This window comes from Pelophylax lessonae (assembly GCF_965119305.1).
Source record: "Pelophylax lessonae genome assembly, chromosome: 5".
Lineage (NCBI taxonomy): Eukaryota > Metazoa > Chordata > Amphibia > Anura > Ranidae > Pelophylax > Pelophylax lessonae.
In genome coordinates this window covers 322,267,249-322,285,457 of record NC_138772.1, presented here as the reverse complement: position 1 = coordinate 322,285,457, position 18,209 = coordinate 322,267,249, and the positions used below count along the sequence as shown (strand labels likewise).

Sequence of the window (18,209 nt, the reverse complement as noted above, 5' to 3'; positions counted from 1 at the left end):
AGCTATATATCAGCTCTACGTCTGTACTCAATACTGTATGGTACATATACTATGATGAATATGTCTTTTTAACATAAAGTTTTTGGACATTTTTATATAAACTTGAAGTGGTCTGAGTTCTCAAAGGCATATTCAAAGTTCAGTTCTTTTTGTGGTTTTATTAAATGCATACTCTTGTATTGGGATGATGCCAATAAGAACCTGAACATATTTATAAATGGTATTCCACCCCAGATGTATAAAATAGTATATGTACCCTTACTTTCTTTCCATACAATCTCCATAACAGGTACACATGCAACAATAGAGACCTGATATCTAAGTAAAAAAAAGGTTTTGTGTTTAGTTATACTTTCTGGCTAGGTCTAAACCTGCATTTTGAATTTAAGAACTTGACAGATGACAGTTGTATTATTAGCATATTATTGATTTCAGTGAAAATGCTGTATGCATAGACATGCTGGTAGATTAATTGGATCCTGTATAAAAAAATTGTCCCTACTGTGTATGTATGTAAATTAGGGACCTTAGATTGTAAGCTCCTGGAGGGCAGGGACTGATGTGAATGTGTAATGTATATGTAAAGCGCTGCGTAAATTGACAGCGCTATATAAGTACCTGAAATAAATAAATAAAAATATGCATAGCAATTGTTTTGAAATATACTAAACCTCCCTTGACAAAGGAGCTGAGCAGCTCCAAAACGTGTAGCCATGCCCCCTTCACAGCTGACAGGAGGGTGACATCATTTCCTGTCTGGCCCTGCACTCCAAGGTAGTTTCACTTCCTGGTTTCTGTCCTTTAGGCTGGGTTCACACTTATGCAAAATGGATGTGGATTTTCCCCATCCAATTCACATGACAGGAGAGTGCGATCGGCTCTCAATGGAGGCGGTTCACACAGCTGCGCGATCCACATTGAAAAAAGGGTCCTGTGCGTCTTTGGCTCTGTTTCAGATCCGAAGTCAGGCAAAAATCTGGACCGGATTCCCACCTGAAACGGAGAACAGGGACGCACAGGACCCCTTGCTGTGAGTTGCAGCTGCAGCTAGTGTGAACCCGACCTTACTCGGCTGGCAGCAGTGATAGAGCACTCTTGCCTGAAATAACAGACCCCTGGAGCACACCTGAGCTTGTGGCTTGCATGATATGCATGATAAGCGCTCACTGTCATCCTTATGACTAAGTTGCCAATTGTCTTTTTTTATCTAATAAGGGTTTCCTATTGCTACACTTAGTTTGGCGCCCTCTTGTATTCCCTTAAACCCACCTTTCGTAGTTTTCATTATGTTCAACAAAATGGTCAATTGTCCATGTACCCTGCTAGAAAGCTGCTCATACGGTTTAACCCTTTCCCTGCCAACCGTATGATGCTTACGTCAATGGCAGCACTTGTCTGACGGACTCCTGGCTGTATTTCTTCATCTGCCTGTTGGGTTTCTAGTGGAATTGATTCAGGTGGCTTCCACAGATGCTTGAATCACTAGATAGCATTTACTGCGTAACTTCCACATACCCTGGAAAGTGTCTATTGGGAATCTTGGGTGCTTTAGTTTGTAATCGTTTCACAGGCTTGACATGTTTGGTATCTATTTATTCGACTCAAACTCGTCTTTTATATTTTACCAAAAAAGTCGTAATATACTGCGTTTGTGTGCACTAAAATAACTTCAGTACATTTTTTAATGATTGTATTGGTTAGATCAGGGTTTCTTAACCAGGGTTGCGTGGAACCCTAGGGTTCCTCTTGAGGTTGCTAGTGGTTCCTTGAGCAATGGGCAATTTCTGCCTCTCAGATAAGTTCCCACTGACACCATTGTTCCTTTTAGCTATCTGTAAGGGGGTAATTCTTTCCAATGAGTAAGGAGCAATTGTAGAGTTTTAGCGGAGCTGTAGATTTTTAATTTTTAGCAGGGGTTTCCCGAGACCAGAAATTTATTTCAAGGGTTCCTCTGTGTTGAAAAGGTTGAGGTTAGATAAAAAGTTGTTCTAATATCATATGGCATAAAAAATTGCAACTACCACCATTTTATTTTACAGGTTTTCTGCTTTTAGAAAATAAGTAATGTTTTGAAGGTTTTTAATTAATATTCAGGCACAAAATGTGCATTTTAAAAAGTGTTTAAAAAAAAGGCTCTGGCAAACAAACTTAAAGTGAAACAAAGTTTTGGATAAAAGTGGGAAAGTTTGCAAATCCTTTATTTGCCTTGGAAAGATTTCCCCTCACTTCCTGTTTTTCTTCCTACACAGGAAGTAATAAGAAAACTTTGTTGCAAAAAAAGTAACAAAAACCTGACAAAAGTTCGTATTGTTCACTTCCTTGAGAAAATGTCCCCTGGGACATCTCAGTTGCAAAGAAAGTAAAAAAAAAAAAACTGACAAAAGTTCTTATTGTTCACTACTTTAATAAAAATGTTTTAGTTAGAGTTCCACTTTCATGACACCAGAAGCAAATTGGGCACAGGAACTGTATATGCCCCCTTTTAGCCCCAGGCATATCTTGAAAGAATAGATTCTGCCAAACGTGTGGTTAAGAACAGTGATGTGACTGTGACATTTATTAAAAGCTAGATTTTCTAAAAAAAAAAAAAAAAAAAAAATAGAAGAAGAAATTGATTTATATATAGATTTAATATAAAAATAATATGTTAAAGTAATGCAAGTAGGTCATACTTATTTGTCTTTGGATTGTTCTCATGACAACCTTTGTGATGACAAAAGTCTGATATTTTTATCACTGCCCACAGAGTCACTGAAATTATGTTCAGCTCTCTTTTTTGCTTCCTGTTTGAAAGAAGAAATGAAAAAGGATTTTCAATTTTCACAGTCAATTGTCTCCGCTCTCGGTTTAGGACTCTGGCATTTTCTGCTCGTTATATAATGAAATATTTGTCAATAACTTGTCAAAACAACAGTACATTGTGGCAACAGTGACTAGAGAACTATAGATGGCGTTAAATTAATTTTCTATAGAAGGCTATACAATTCCACAAGATCCACAATTTCATAGAATTTAAAAAGTGATCCTGTCCCTTTCCTCCAGCAGCTTCCAAAACCCTACCGCTATGGCTCATTCTAGGCTTTTCTTATTGGCAGTATGAAAACTTGCCATTCTATCCCACCCCCCCATACGGTTATACTGAGCTGTCTCACTGGATAATAGCAAGAGCATTGCCTGCCAGAACAGCACAGGATAAAGCCACAGTAGCAGGGTTTTAAAGGCCGATATGTGGGAATGTTTATGCTTTACATCGCACAACAGTTTTGCTATTAGTGGTTGCTCAACCACTTCTGGACGGGAAGGTTTACCCCCTTAATGACCAGGCCATTTTTTGCGATTCGGCACTGCGTTACTTCAACTGACAATTTCACGGTCGTGCAATGCTGTACCCAAATAAAATTGAGGTTCTTTTTTTCTCATAAATAGAGATTTCTTTTGGTGGTGTCAGATCATCTGTGTGATTTTTATTTTTTGCGTTATAAACAAAAAAAGAGCGACAATTCTGAAAAAAAAAAAAATATATATATATATATATATATATATATATATATATATATATACAGATTTTTTTTACTTTCTGTTATAAAACATTCCCAATAAAAAAAAATTAAAAATCCAATTTTTTCATCATTTTAGGCCAATTTGTATTCTACATACAGTATTTTCGGTAAAAAAATCCCAATAAGAGTATATTGATTGGTTTGCGCAAAAGTTATCGCATCTAAAAACTAGGGGAAAGGTTTATGTAACTTTTTTTTTTACTAGTAATGCCGGCGATCATCGATTTTTAGTGGGACTGCAACATTGCGGCCGACAGATCGGACCCCTAACTGACATTTTTGACACTTTTGGGGGGACCAGTGACATTACTACAGTAATCAGTGCTATAAATATGCACTGTTGCTGTACTAATGGCACTGGCAGGGAAGGGGTTAACACCAGGGGTGATCAACGGGTTAAATGTGTCCCTAGGGGGTGCTTCCTAACTGTGTGGGGGATGTACTCATGGAATGAACACAGGGACCTGTGTTCCTAAATAGGACAGCATAGGCCCTGTGTTCATTGCTGACAAAACAGGGGTCTGCCGTGTGTACAACGGCAGACTGCCGTTCTGTCTCCACGAGAAGAAATCGCGGCCACCAGCCCCGCAGATCAGCTTCCCCTGTGTCGAAAGGGGCCCCCCGGAGCGCTCCCACGAAGCAACGTACAGGTACGTTGTTTTACTGCAACCTACCCACCCACCCATCACAGTATATGTGAAACGAAAATTAATGCTGCGCTATGGTAATATATAGAGTAAATCCAAAGGTGCCGCTGTGCATAAAAATCAAAAATGATTTAAAAGTGAAAATGTGAAGAGGACAGCGCAGATTTGGGTGTGTAAATTCTAATAAAGTGCTCAAAGTGCTAAATATTTATGATTGATGCATGTGTAAATAAATACCCCATAAGATCTCAAATCAACAAGAAAATATGCAAGTATATATAAATACAAATAAATGAATAACTCTTGACATATATATTAAATTAAAGTGCAAATCACCACCTCTTATGTAGTGCAATTGATAGACATAATACAGGTAAGTGACATATAAAGAGTCCAATATCAAAAATCCAATATCAAAAAACAAAAGGTGCAGTAGTCAGCAAGTGACAAGTGAAAGTCTTTTGGTTTTGAAACCCGAAAAGGTGCTCAAGTGCTGGAATTGAATGCATGCAACAATAGTGCGATGGTGATGATCCTCTCCCCTAGGCAGTGGGCACTTACCGGACAGTGTGGACCCCTAAACCATACAGCGTAAGGGTCTCACAGGCTTGGTCCGGCATAAAATCCGGGTGAAGTACTGTGGATGGAACTGGCTATCAAATGCAGGTTCACTGTATACTCTCACCAGACGGTCCCCATATAAAAAGGAAAGGAAGATTTTTTGGTATTTTATCCACATACTAATTATATATTTATTGGTATTTCTATTCCGTTATCTTTTTGCAGACATACATTTACCCCAAGTTTGTTATCTATTGTACCCATATATATTTTTATATACTTTTTTGTATGGTAAATGGAGATGGGCATTCCATTTCAGAGAGCCCACCCTTACACATTTGAGATTGGTATTATCCAACAATTAGTATCTCATATTATTACATAATTTTTATACTATTTATTTCTGATTTTTTATATCTTTTTATATCCAACACTACTAATTCCGCCCTACGGGAGGTGGCAGTATCTGTCCCTGTTTGCTCCTATATATTTTTATATTTTCTATATTTATTATAGTATCGGTTTCACAATATGTTTTTTATATGTGCCTCCGGGTGGAATACTCATTTCCAAAATATAGATGTCAAGTTGTAAGGAGTTTTGTTTCAAATTATTTGTTTTTATGCGGAAATCCATTTATATTAAGCCGCATGTAAACAGTTCTTGTGACGATTTCCTGTTTTGGGTGCACATGAGGCTGGGTACACCCAACAGGAAACAGGAAGTGTACAACCTGATTATACAAGGAGGGGTATAAATAAGATGACCCATCCTGTAGCCGGAAATACGTCTTTGATAACGCCCAGTGGGAGGCGAAACACGTAGACGCAATTTCCGGCTACGAGCCCCTTGGAAACGTCACTTCCGGTAGCGGTGGAACGCACGCCGGAGCCAAGCCCCGCTGCGCACCGTCATCTTAGAGATCTACCGCTCTTACAGTGCCTGTTTTTTATCACCCAAATGTGAGTTTTATACTTATGTTGAAGACAATAAATTGATTCTTTTAAGCAATATTACGCTATTGGGATTCTTCCTTTCCTTTTTATATGGGGACCGTCTGGTGAAAGTATACAGTGAACCTGCATTTGATAGCCAGTTCCATCCACAGTACTTCACCCGGATTTTATGCCGGACCAAGCCTGTGAGACCCTTACGCTGTATGGTTTAGGGGTCCACACTGTCCGGTAAGTGCCCATCACAGTATATGTACGGCGGCTGGTTGGCAGGTGGTTAAAGGAGAAGTACAGACAAAGTTCTCGTTTGGCTGTACTTCTCTTGTGGATTACAGGAGTGCAGTTCGTTTTGCATTCCTGTGACCCATGTTCAGCAGACAGCAGGCAGAGATGGACGATATAGTCAGGATCTGCACAAATGCCTGGTCCAGCACCCAGCTCAGCCTTTCAGTGAGCTGTTGACAGCCTAAACCAGCTGCTCCCATCCCCTCCACAGCTGTCAGTGAGTTTGGAACCACAGAAGGGGAGCATGCTGCTGAGATATATTACTGAATTAAGAATAATCACTTATATTGCATCACTGCACAGAGCTTTTTTTTTTTTGAACATTTATGATGAACGGACCTTATGAATTGTATTTATTTTCAGATTTATTTATTAATTTTATGATGTACACACAATGTTTATGTATCGTACTAAAAGCTGATGAATTAATCTAAATCACAATTAGATAGGAGGTATTATATACACATATTAAGTGGATAGGGGTAGCACTGTAGTTCTTCGGATTAGCAAGAGTTGCTTAAAGGAGAAGTACAGCTAAAGCTCATTTGGCTGTACTTCTCTTGTGGATCACAGGAGTGCAGATCGTTTTGGACTCCTGTGACCCATGTTCAGCAGACATCAGGCAGAGCTGAAGATCACACCATATGGTCAGGATCCGCCTACATGCCAGGACCAGCACCTGGCTCAGCCTCTCAGCAAGCCGGTGAGAGGCTCAGCCGGTTGCTCCCTCCCCCCTCCACAGCCCAGTGCTCCAGTGAGCATATTTTTTAAAGTGGCTGTAAACCCTAACCTATACCCAATGAAGTGACTGGCCTCAGGTGATACACAGAGATTAAAAAATCCTCCTAAATAAGTTGTACCTATTTATTTATAGTTATCTGTGTAATGCTCCTGCGTTTTACGTATGATGTGGATTTTCAGCTGCAGAAATATTCCACTTCAGTAGTCATGTAGAGAAACGCTGAGACACCATTCCCAACTCTCAATGACTCATCATGTGTGGATGATCTCAATTCAGCAAGTAAATACACACACTCAATAAGATGTTTCCTAGAGTGACTTATGTATATAGTAACACAGTGATGATAGGCTGAAGAGACAGGTTGGGTAGAGATGGTAAATGACAGACACTTGAAAGGAAATGTTCTTGAAAGTAAGATAGTAGCAGATGGGATGCAGATAGGTTTAGCAATCATGTATGGTAGTAGATGACAGAGTAGCAGGTGGACATACAAGAGAGATCAACCCAGTGCAAGAACAGGTGGTAGTAGGCTCAAGAGTTAGCAATCATAGATAATGCAGATGTAGTAATAGTCCTTAGTATGCAGAGCTAGATAGTGTAAGCTTTAGTATAAAGGTTATAGAGGTTTCCCCTGTGGGGTACTTATCACTAATAGCAATATAGCAGAGGAGAGGTTCGGCAAGAGCGGATGATCCGGTAGCGGGATACAGGGATCAGCGCAGCGTGGTTCCGACAGCGAGGTATGCTTGCAAGCATGAGAGCTTCAAGACAGGTTAGCATCAAGGCACAAAGCAGTTTGAACGAACACTTGTGAGTGAGAGCCGGCCATCTAAATAGCCATCCAGTCCGGCGCTCAGTGATGACAGCATCAGTCTTAAAGGTGTATGCGCACCTTACCAAAAGAGAATGGTGGGGCGCATACACTTATGAAAGAGTAATTAGGGTACCCAAAGGTACCAGAACATTACAATCTGTCCCCTACATCCATTCAGAATTTACACAGGATCTCTCAGCTCTGAAAAGCAGGGGGTGGAGAGCTGAAGTTACATCAGTGAGGAGAGCTCTGAGAGCTGATTGGACAGAAGGGACATGCCCCTTCACACAGCACAAAGGAACAGAGCTGAGGCTGTTAATCTGCTGGCGCCCTCTCCCCTGGCACCATTTTTCTCTTGGTGTTGGGAAAACTTGTCAGAAGTGACTCATGCAAGACAAAACCAGAAAAATTCCCGGCTCAACTCGCCAACCAGTCTGCTTACCAACCTAATTACCCTGTCTAACAGTATGCGTTAAAAACAAGGGTTTAGTTAGCACACATTTGAAAACGCATGCGTAAGCTGCAGGGACACTTCACGGCACCCTGTATTACCTGCAGTCCTAACTCCTGTAAATCTATGAGAGTCTCCACAGTGGAAGCACGTGCATTCTAATGGACAGATAGGGGGCAGGTGAGCCTGGAGGGAGCCCAACCCTCCTTTAAGGCACAGGGGCACAATGGATGCCCATCACATAGCACAATGGCAGCAAAGGCATCTAGTGTGTGGCCCTGAAGCTTACGCAAGCCCCTGCGCCCACCATTAACTGGCCTTTACAGCAAGGAGCACATGGAAGGGCAACGCAGGCAAGACAAAACCTGAAAAATTCCCAGCTCAACTCGCCAACCAGTCTGCTTACCAACCGAAATAACCTGTCTAGTATAGTATGCGTTAAAAACAGGGGTTTAGTTAGCACACATTTGCAAACGCATGCTTAAGCTTCAGGGCCACACACTGGATGCCTTTGCTGCCATTGTGCTATGTGCTGGGCATCCATTTTGCCCCTGTGCCTTTAAGGAGGGTTGGGCTCCCTCAAGCTCACCTGCCCCCTATCTATCCATTAGAATGCATGTGCTTCCACTGTTGAGACTCTCATAGATTTACAGGAGTTAGGACTGCAGGTAATACAGGGTGCCGTGGAGTGTACCTTACACATACATTTTCAAATGTGTGCTAACTAAACCCCTGTTTTTAACGCATACTGTTAGCCAGGTTAATTTGGTTTGTAAGCAGACTGGTTGGCAAGTTGAGCTGGGAATTTTTCTGGTTTTGTCTTGCATGCGCTGCCCTTCCATGTGCTCCTTCCTGTGAAGGCCAGTTATAGGTGGGCACAGGGGCCATTTTGTTTGTCAGAAGTGACTCATGTTTATAGCAGAGGAACAAGGCAGTGGACAGAAATGACATTTCCCGTGCTTTGGATTGAGACAAGAACACACTGTAGAGGGATATGCTTTGTTCATATTTCTTGTCTGAGGTTTACAACCACTTTAAAATGTATGTAACTCTAGCAATAACCTTCTTTTCTTTGCTTATTTTTGGAGTTTAGTCAAAGGAGCACCTTTGGTATGTAATGAGCTGGGGATGCTGAAATGCTTTGGGGTTCTCAATGTGAAACCATTAAATTTACTATTGAAAGTGCTTGGTGATATTGTAACTGTGTTATTGATAAGTACAAAAAAAAGAAAAAAAAAAAAAAAGAAAAATATATATATATATATATATATGTGTATGTGTGTTCCTGCCTGTGCCACACTGTTATCAGTTATATTGTTCCCAGCTATTTCTGTGCATTACAGCGTGCCCCCCCCCCCCCCATGTTATTGGGGAATATTGGATGTGTTTTAATTTCCTAGGGTGTGAACGCTACACCTCCTTAGATACAGTACAGTGAGTGAGAGTTGTCACCTTAGGACAGAAAGTGTTCTAATGGCAGGACGACCAGGAAAAATAAAGGAAATTAGCCTAAAAAAAAAAAAAAAAACACATACAACCATCACATTGAAAGACTGATAAGCTGCAGAATTTTCGATTTTTCTATTTTGGTTAAGCCATAATTTAAAAGGTGATGTACACTTTCAGCTGAAAGTAATAGTAATAGCAGTTGTGTGCTAATAGCATTGAAAGGTTTAAATTAGGGGTACTCAACCTTTTGAAGAGCAAGGGCCACTTAAGTGATTTAGTAACCGGTCGCAGGCAGGCCACAATACAATAAAATGAAATGGTTCCGAATTTCGATTTTTTTTTTTTGATTTTCAATAGCATAATTAACATTTTCCTCCTGCAGCTGTTGAATTTTCTTACTTCATTAGCCTTTGCTTAATTTTTGCTCCATATTTACATCCAGACTGTCCAACAAATTAACATGGGTTGGGACAGGCTACACTCTGCCAAGGCTACACTTATGAGAGTCATTTCTTATTCACACGACTTAGGTCTTTTAACCTCTTTACCACTGGAGGATTTTCCTGCTTTACATCCAGGCCACTTTTTGCAACTTGGCACTGTGCGACTTTAACTGACAATTGCGCGGTCATGCAACGCTGTACCCAAACTAAATTTACATCCTTTTTTCCCACAAACAGAGCTTTCTTTTGGTGGTATTTGATCATCTCTGCACTTTTCATTTTTTGCGATATTAATAAAAAAAGTTTTGCAAAATAATTGACATTTTCTACTTTGACTGTTAAAAAAATATCAAATATATTCAATGTTTGTCATATATTTAGGCCAAAATGTATTTAGCTACATGTCTTTGACAAAAAAATTCTCAATGAGCCTATTTTTAACCGCTTTAAGACCGGAAGATTTTACCCCATTCCTGACCAGGCCATATTTTGTGATTCGGCACTGCGTTACTTTAATAAACAATTGCATGGTCGTGCAACTCTATACCCAAATTAAGAGCTTTCTTTTGGTGGTATTTGATCACCTGTGCGATTTTTACTTTTTGCGCTATAAACAAAAAAAGAGCAACAATTTTGAAAAAATAACAATATTTTTCAAAATTTTTTTATATGAAATTCCCTAAAAAAAAATTTAAAAATCAAAATTTTTTAACATTTTAGGCCAATTTGTTTTCTGCTACATATTTTTGGTAAAAAAAATCACAATAAGCGTATTTTGATTGGTTTGCGCAAAAGTTATCGCAGCTACTAACTACGGGAAAGATTTATGTCATTTTTATTGTTTTTTTTTTAACTAGTAATGGCGGCGATCTGTGATTTTTTTTTTTTTGCCAGACTGCGACATTACGGCAGACAGATCGGACCCCTAACTGACATTTTTTACACTTTTGGGGGTACCAGTGACATTACTACAGTAAACAGTGCTATAAATATGCACTGTTACTGTAATAATGACACTGTCAGGGAAGGGGTTAACTTTATTGGTGATCAAGGGGTTAAATGTATGCCTGGTGCTTACTGACGTGTGTGGGGGGAGGGGATTGGGTGACACAGGCACAGATCGCAGGTTCAGCTATGCTGAATCCTGTAATCTGTCCCTGCCTGTCACATAGGAGATCCACCTGCTTTGTTTACACAAGTGGGCGGATTTTCCTCACTCGATCCCCGACAATCGGGGAAGAGTGGCTGTGATTACCGCCTCTCCTCCCCTAGCCCGACTCCCGCTGTGTCTGAATACAGCGGGAGCGAGCCTCCCGCCGAGAGGGGGAGGAGTCCAGCGACGTAGGTCTACTTCGATGGACGATAACGAGCCACTTTGCCGCAGTACCAGCTTAGTGAGCGGTCGGCAAGTGGTTAAAAATAAAAATTGCTGTAGCTGAAACCAAACCACCCAATCTCCCTAGCAGTGCTAAAGTTTGCTCAATTCTTGTTTTTGTTATATTTGCTGGACAAACCATCTCCTCCCACCTCCTGCACACTGGTGTTGGTTGGTTGACGCTATTCATCAGTTATTGCACAATAGCGAGGCACCAATTTTGAGAAAGTAGCAGACCAGAGCTGCTGACTGTTTCTCATTAAGTGCTGTGCTTTTCTGGAGTTCAAAGAAATATAACATATCAGAAAGGAAATGTAGGCACACAAATTCTGTATTGCCACAGGATACCTTTCAAAAGCATTGTATAGGGCTTTGTACTTATTTTCTTCCCTTACTATAGTCAAAATCTTTTTAATATTGTAAATATGAAATATTGCATATACTGTAAATAAATACTTTTTTTTATCCAACCAGCAGGTGAAGCCCTAGGGTAATTTCCCTATGCTGTATAGTTTTTTTTGTACCCACCCTGTAGTAAAAGCCTGTTGTTTACAATAGGTCCAGCAGAATTAGTCAGCAGAAGAGAGACTCTGTTTCAGGGTCTAGCTGAACAGGAGATAACTACTTCTATACTTTCAGTCTGCAGTGTTTCTGAGTGTGCCTGTTCTTCATAAACACTGGCCAGTGTAATGTACCAAGGGTTGAAGAAAATCCTTACTGATACCTCCCCTCCTACTGCTATTCTGAAGGTTTCCCCACCTTCAGAATACAATGATCACTGCTGGCGCTTGTAGCTGCCAGCAGTGATCACATAAAAAAAAAAAAAAAAAAACCAGACAGGCTGGTTGTACTGAAGTCAATCGATAGATGAACTTCAGTACAACCAGCCTGCCCATATAGATGAATCGAAAATTTGGATGAACCAGGCGATTTTTGATCCATCTATGGCCTAAGTGTTCATGTTTATGCACCAAGCAGCTTGAGTATTTTGTGTGAAGGAGGTCAGATCATGCCTGTATGTCCAGCTGTTCCATAAACTGTGTTTAAATCAAGTAGGCAGCATTATCACAGCAACCTGAGACTCTTTTCTGTGGTTTTCATTTGTTTAGGTTACCTTTGTTTGTCCTTTCTTACAGATTTGGAAATGGAACAGATTTTCCTCAAGAGGCTGAGGACGCCGATGACCCAACAGCTTATGTTACGAATTTGTCCTATTACCATCTTGTTCCATTTGAAACAGATATTTTAGACTGAAGCTATGAAGAACCTGCAAGGATTTATTTACCATGAAGGTGAAACCTCCTGAGTGCTGCTATCCCTGTGGCCTTTTTAAAACTTTAAAATGCATTTCTCTTAGCAACTAGCGCACAGACTTTAGCAAAAGATGAGTCGACTTTTCAGAATGCCTTAATGTGAACGAGAGGCAGAAGATGCCCTGGAAAGCTTGAAATAAAATTTTGCTTGTTCTAAATATCCATTCCGTAATACTTATCTAGCCTTTAATTGCATGCACAGTGGCTTTTTCCGAACATAGTGCATGATCAGAATTGTTTGCCTAATTGTTGCCAGAAGATCAAAGAATCATACACCAGCAACAACATTATATTATTGCAGTAATTTATGTCACAGAAAGGGCTTTTTGTAGGAACAATAATCATTATGGTTTATTTGGATGAATGATCAAGAACCAAACAAAAGCTATAATTTTTCATTGCCTACAGTTGTCCAGAATGTATCCAGAGTAGGTGCAATGAAGACCAAATGGAATGGATTTATTTGCCGTTTTAGTATATAGTGAAATGAGGGACATGAGTATGTTAAGAAATATGCCAATTGTATGTGAGATAAAAACAAGTGAAAGTTACATGTTTAAGAGCTCAAAAGGACTAGAGGGGCCATTTGAGGTGTGCAAGAGCCATACTTTGGTCTTGGTGCTCAACACATAGGAAAACAATCCCTCCCATTTTCGATTATAAAGGCCCCTCTTCGCAAGGACCAAACCCAAGTGAGTATTCTTATTTTAGTTTGAAGAAAAGTCAGGTTCATTAGTACTGATAACATCATAGGAAGTGGCACCAGTAGTAATGTTGATGTTAAGTTAAATCTGTAGTGAATAGAGTAGTAAATAGATGGACGTGGTAATAGTTGACGTACAATGGGCAGTTGCCTTTGCATGTACAATGTGCTGTACCATGGAGAAAGACTCTGGCCAGGTGGCACTCATGTCAAGAGCTCATGCATGTAAGTGAAACAGCTAGTGGCCTTAAAGGAGGGTCTAAACAGTGTCCCTTTACAGGGACCCTCTTCTATACATGCCCACTAATGGGCTAGCTGTTTTTTTCACTTACATCATCTACATTCCAGTGTAAGTTCTTGTGCAATATTAACATTTTTAATTGTTTGTTTTGTATGGAGCTTTCTGCTGGGGTGACATTTCCTGTGATGGGAAAGATATATTTGCTGGATGGAAATAAACAAGTATCAGTTCTGTATACTAACAGAAACAACATTCTAATGTAAATAATAGTAAATTATTGAAAAAAAAATCCTAATTCTTTTATACAGTACATTTGAAAATCTATTTTATTGAAATGAAAAAATATTACCCTCAATAAATATATTTGAAATCTGCTTTGAGTGTTTTGATTTTTTTACATTACCCATTTTGTGTTCATTTAGCTTGTTGTATAAATTATTTGATTTATTCAATATAAGAACATTGTTTTGTCATGTCTTAGTTATGCTCTTTCTCAGATCCTAGTGCTTGTCATATTTCAAAACCCAAAGTAAAAGGAAAAGCTAAAATTTTTTTTTTTTTTTTGGTTTTTGATAGAGCAGTTATAGGTTAGAATCACTGCCAATTTTTTTTTTATATTGCTGTTTGTGTTCACCTTTGGGAGGTCCACTTTATCTGTCTGTCTTATGTCCTGGTGAAAATAATAATTGGTACTGAAAGTAAAAAGAAAACAGGAATAGAGGACAGTCATCCAATGAGGACACTTGTTCCAGTGACAGCCATCGGAGAGGGGATATACTTAGTTTTGGAGATATTTCCTATTATGTAGTTGGGACCAGATGTAAAGGAGAAATATTCCCACTGTGACTCAGATGGGAAAAAAATTAACAGGGGTTTTAACCATTCTCTACTGAATCCAAAATTAGTAAAAAAAAGTTTTATCTTTACATATACAGTACTTTATAATGTCACAAATTACAAGATAGATGACAGGAGTCACTCAAAATTCTCACTTTATTGCAATCCAAATTACAAGTGACTCTGAAAAATGTACTGGTTCGATTTTAAATTTATAGCTTTATTATTTGGATTGCATAAAAGGGGAAGATGTGGGTACCTCATGTAATCGAGGAGCCCCCCTGCACATGCAAATGAAAAACATTTTCAGGGTACCTAAGCCTACATTACAAGTTCGTTTATGCAAAAGAGGTTTGATGAACATCTCACAAATAGTGTAATAATAGGGAGTGTTTTCAAATGTATAAAATAAAGCTGGTTATACTGTAGTTTATTAAGATGAGGCCAAAAACTTTCAGTCTATCATTGTTTAAACCCCGAAATATGTAGTTTACAATAATTATAAATAGAATAAATGGCATTGCCTTATGATGTGAGGAACCCATTAATTTGGAAATTTAACTTACACCTAACTAGACTTAAAACTGTCCCCTCCCGTCTCCTAAAACCTGTGCTGCCCAAATGCAGTCATTTGGGTATACTTTTGGGTGTGTAGCCATCCTGATTTTTTCTATTGAAGTGCTACAGCTACGACTGGGTTCTATCTCATAGAAGAATATTACCAAGTCCCACATTTAATCATTGTAGTGTGGATGTAAGCCCTAAAACAGAACTTGTCCTTTTTTGTTTTCTTTTGGTCCAGTAAATATACCATTGAAGCAAAGGACACTGAGCAAAGCTGACACCACTCAGTCCACCAAAAATGCTGTGTGTTTTCAGCCTACAACAGGAATTGAGTCCATTTCTGGCAGATAAAAATGTACTTTTCTGTGATTACAGGGTTTTAAAGTGATATAACATGATGAAATGTGCATGTAATGCAGAGGTGTACTGGGGGGGGGGGGGGTGCACATGCCCCGGGCACCACTTTGAGAGGGGTGCTGCTAGGGTTCCCAGCTGTCCAGGTTTTGGCTGAAACAGTCCTGACATCCATGCTAATCTGCACTGCATCCCAGAGCCTAGTGCCAGAACGAGACAGGGGAATGCTAGCATGGGAGCTGGCCAGCACACCAGCTCTGCATCTCTTGCGGGGTGTCTGAGAAGATGAGACTGCCGCTATCTGCACATCTGGCAGCCAACATCTCTCCCCCCAGTTTTCTGTAGAACATGCCTCCTCCTCGGCTCAGACACCGCTTTGCATGATCTGTGCTGATCTGATGTCTGCAGTCAGTTTATTGTTGATGGAGACTGGAGGTAAGAGGATATGTGCTGGTTGGCACTTTGGTTGGAAAGCACCCTCCCAGAACACATCCCCCCACTCCACCTTCTAGCAGAAGCCCACTCCCTTCCCAAAGCACCCCCCGCAGCACACAATCTTCCCCTCCACACTCTACCTTCTACCATAAGCTCACTCCTCTCCTCCACCCCACCTTCTGGCACAAGTTCTCTCTCCTCCCAAATGCCCCCCAGCACATATCTAACCCTTCCACAGCACAAGCAGGGCCAAAGTGTGTAATGTTCTGGTACCTTTGGGTACCCTAATTACTCTTTCATAAGTGTATGCGCCCCACCATTCTCTTTTGGTAAGGTGCGCATACACCTTTAAGACTGATGCTGTAATCACTGAGCGCCGGACTGGATGGCTATTTAGATCGCCGGCTCTCACTCACATGTGTTCGTTCAAACTGCTTTGTGCCTTGATGCTAACCTGTCTTGAAGCTCTCATGCTTGCAAGCATACCTCGCTGTCGGAACCACGCTGCGCTGATCCCTGTATCCCGCTACCGGATCATCCGCTCTTGCCGAACCTCTCCTCTGCTACATTGCTATAAGTGATAAGTACCCCACAGGGGAAACCTCTATAACTTTCATACTAAAGTTTACACTATCTAGCTCTGCATACTAAGGACTATTACTACATCTGCATTATCTAAGATTGCTAGCTCTTGAGCCTACTACCACCTGTTCTTGCACTGGGTTGATCTCTCTTGTATGTCCACCTGCTACTCTGTCATCTGCTACCATACATGATTGCTAAACCTATCTGCATCCCATCTGCTACTATCTTACTTTCAAGAACATTTCCTTTCAAGTGTCTGTCATCTACCATCTCTACCCAACCTGTCTCTTCAGCCTATCATCACTGTGTTACTATATACATAAGTCACTCTAGGAAACATCTTATTGAGTGTGTGTATTTACTTGCTGAATTGAGATCATCCACACATGATGAGTCATTCAGAGTTGGGAATGGTGTCTCAGCGTTTCTCTACATGACTACTGAAGTGGAATATTTCTGCAGCTGAAAATCCACATCATACATAAAATGCAGGAGCGTTACAAAGTGTCCCCCAGCTGCTGCATTGAGAGAGGTTCCATTGCTAGGGTTGCCAACTGTCCAGGTTTTGAATTGTGCTCAGGTTCCAGTCTGCCTGAAACTCAGTCACATTATTCAGAACAGACAGTAGCTCCGCATGATCTAGGGCGCCCGTGTGATTTCCCTGTCACACCTGGACAGGAGGGGCGGCATTTAATAGAACCGATCAGCCAGCATCTCCTCCTCTCTCTCCCACTGGCATTCAGCGGCTGCAGGAGGAAAATGTCCCTGTCCAGATTCCATGTCTTTCTGCTGCCTGTCAAAATCAAATTCAAAATCACTTGGTTGTACATGCCTTAACCCATGTCTATAAGCTATTTACCGTGCAATCTACCTTCTGCGTGAGTGTCCAGTTGTTATGTTATTTTATTTTCTACAATAAAACTATTGTACCAGAAGAAAAGGTGGCAACCCCGGCAGCTGCGCTAGAAGAAATCAGCAGCTCTTTATAAGCCGATTTCAAGCTTCACCTTTGCGGTAGATTAGGAGGGGCACTGCCACAACAAAAGAAGAGAGCCCAGAAGTGGGTCCTTAATAATTCACTTCTTCTTTCCCGGTGCCCCTTCTAATCTGCACTGGAAGTGAGGCTTGAAATTGCCTCATTCAAACCTCACCCACACGGTGATAGTGTAGGCCTTCATGCTACATGTGCAGCATGTCACTATTACCAAAACTTTGGAATGACATATATCATTATTACCATCCTAAGGCTTATTTCTTTTGTTATTTATAACAGTAGAACTCCCCTCTCTGGGCAGGGAGCTGGGAATGTGTGGATGGAGAACACCTCTCTGGGCAGAGGGCTGGGGGTGTGTGAATGGAGAACGCCTCTCTGAGGAGGGGGCTGGGGGTGGGTGGATGGAGAACTGCTCTCTGAGTAGGGGGCTGGGTTAGGGTTGCCACATCATCCCTTTAAACCAGGACACATGTTAATTACACAGGTTCTGAGGCTAATATAATGCACATAAGGCACTAAGTGAGTTTAATTACCACCTTAATCAGCCACACCCTGTGTAATTAATGTGTGTCCTGGTTTAAAGGGAGGAGATGGCAACCCTAGGCTGGGGGTGTGTGGATAGAGAACACCTCTCTGGGCAGGGGGCTGAGGGGTGTGGATGGAGAACTTCTCTCTGGGCAGGGGGCTGGGGGTGTGTGGATGGATGGAGAACTCCTCTTTGGGCAGGGGGCTGGGGTGTGTGGTTGGAGAACTCCTCTCTGGGCAGGGGGCTTGCAGTGTGTGTATGGAGAACCCTTCTCTGGGCAGGGGGCTGGGGGTGTGTGGCTGGAGAACTCCTCTCTAGGCAGGGGGCTGGGGGTGTGTGGATGAATAACTTTTCTCTGGGCAGGGCACTGGGGTAGT

General features: G+C 40.9%; 1 protein-coding gene across 1 annotated transcript in view; it reads left to right on the top strand.

The window, feature by feature from the left end:
- Positions 1-13,911, top strand: part of PXDC1 (PX domain containing 1) — a 134,471-nt gene extending 120,560 nt beyond the window's left edge. The window contains exon 5 of the mRNA XM_082258185.1: positions 12,417-13,911. Coding sequence (XP_082114311.1) covers positions 12,417-12,534 — 118 coding nt within the window. The 3' untranslated portion in view covers positions 12,535-13,911. The remainder of the gene's footprint in view (positions 1-12,416) is intronic.
- The last annotated feature ends 4,298 nt before the right edge of the window (positions 13,912-18,209 follow it).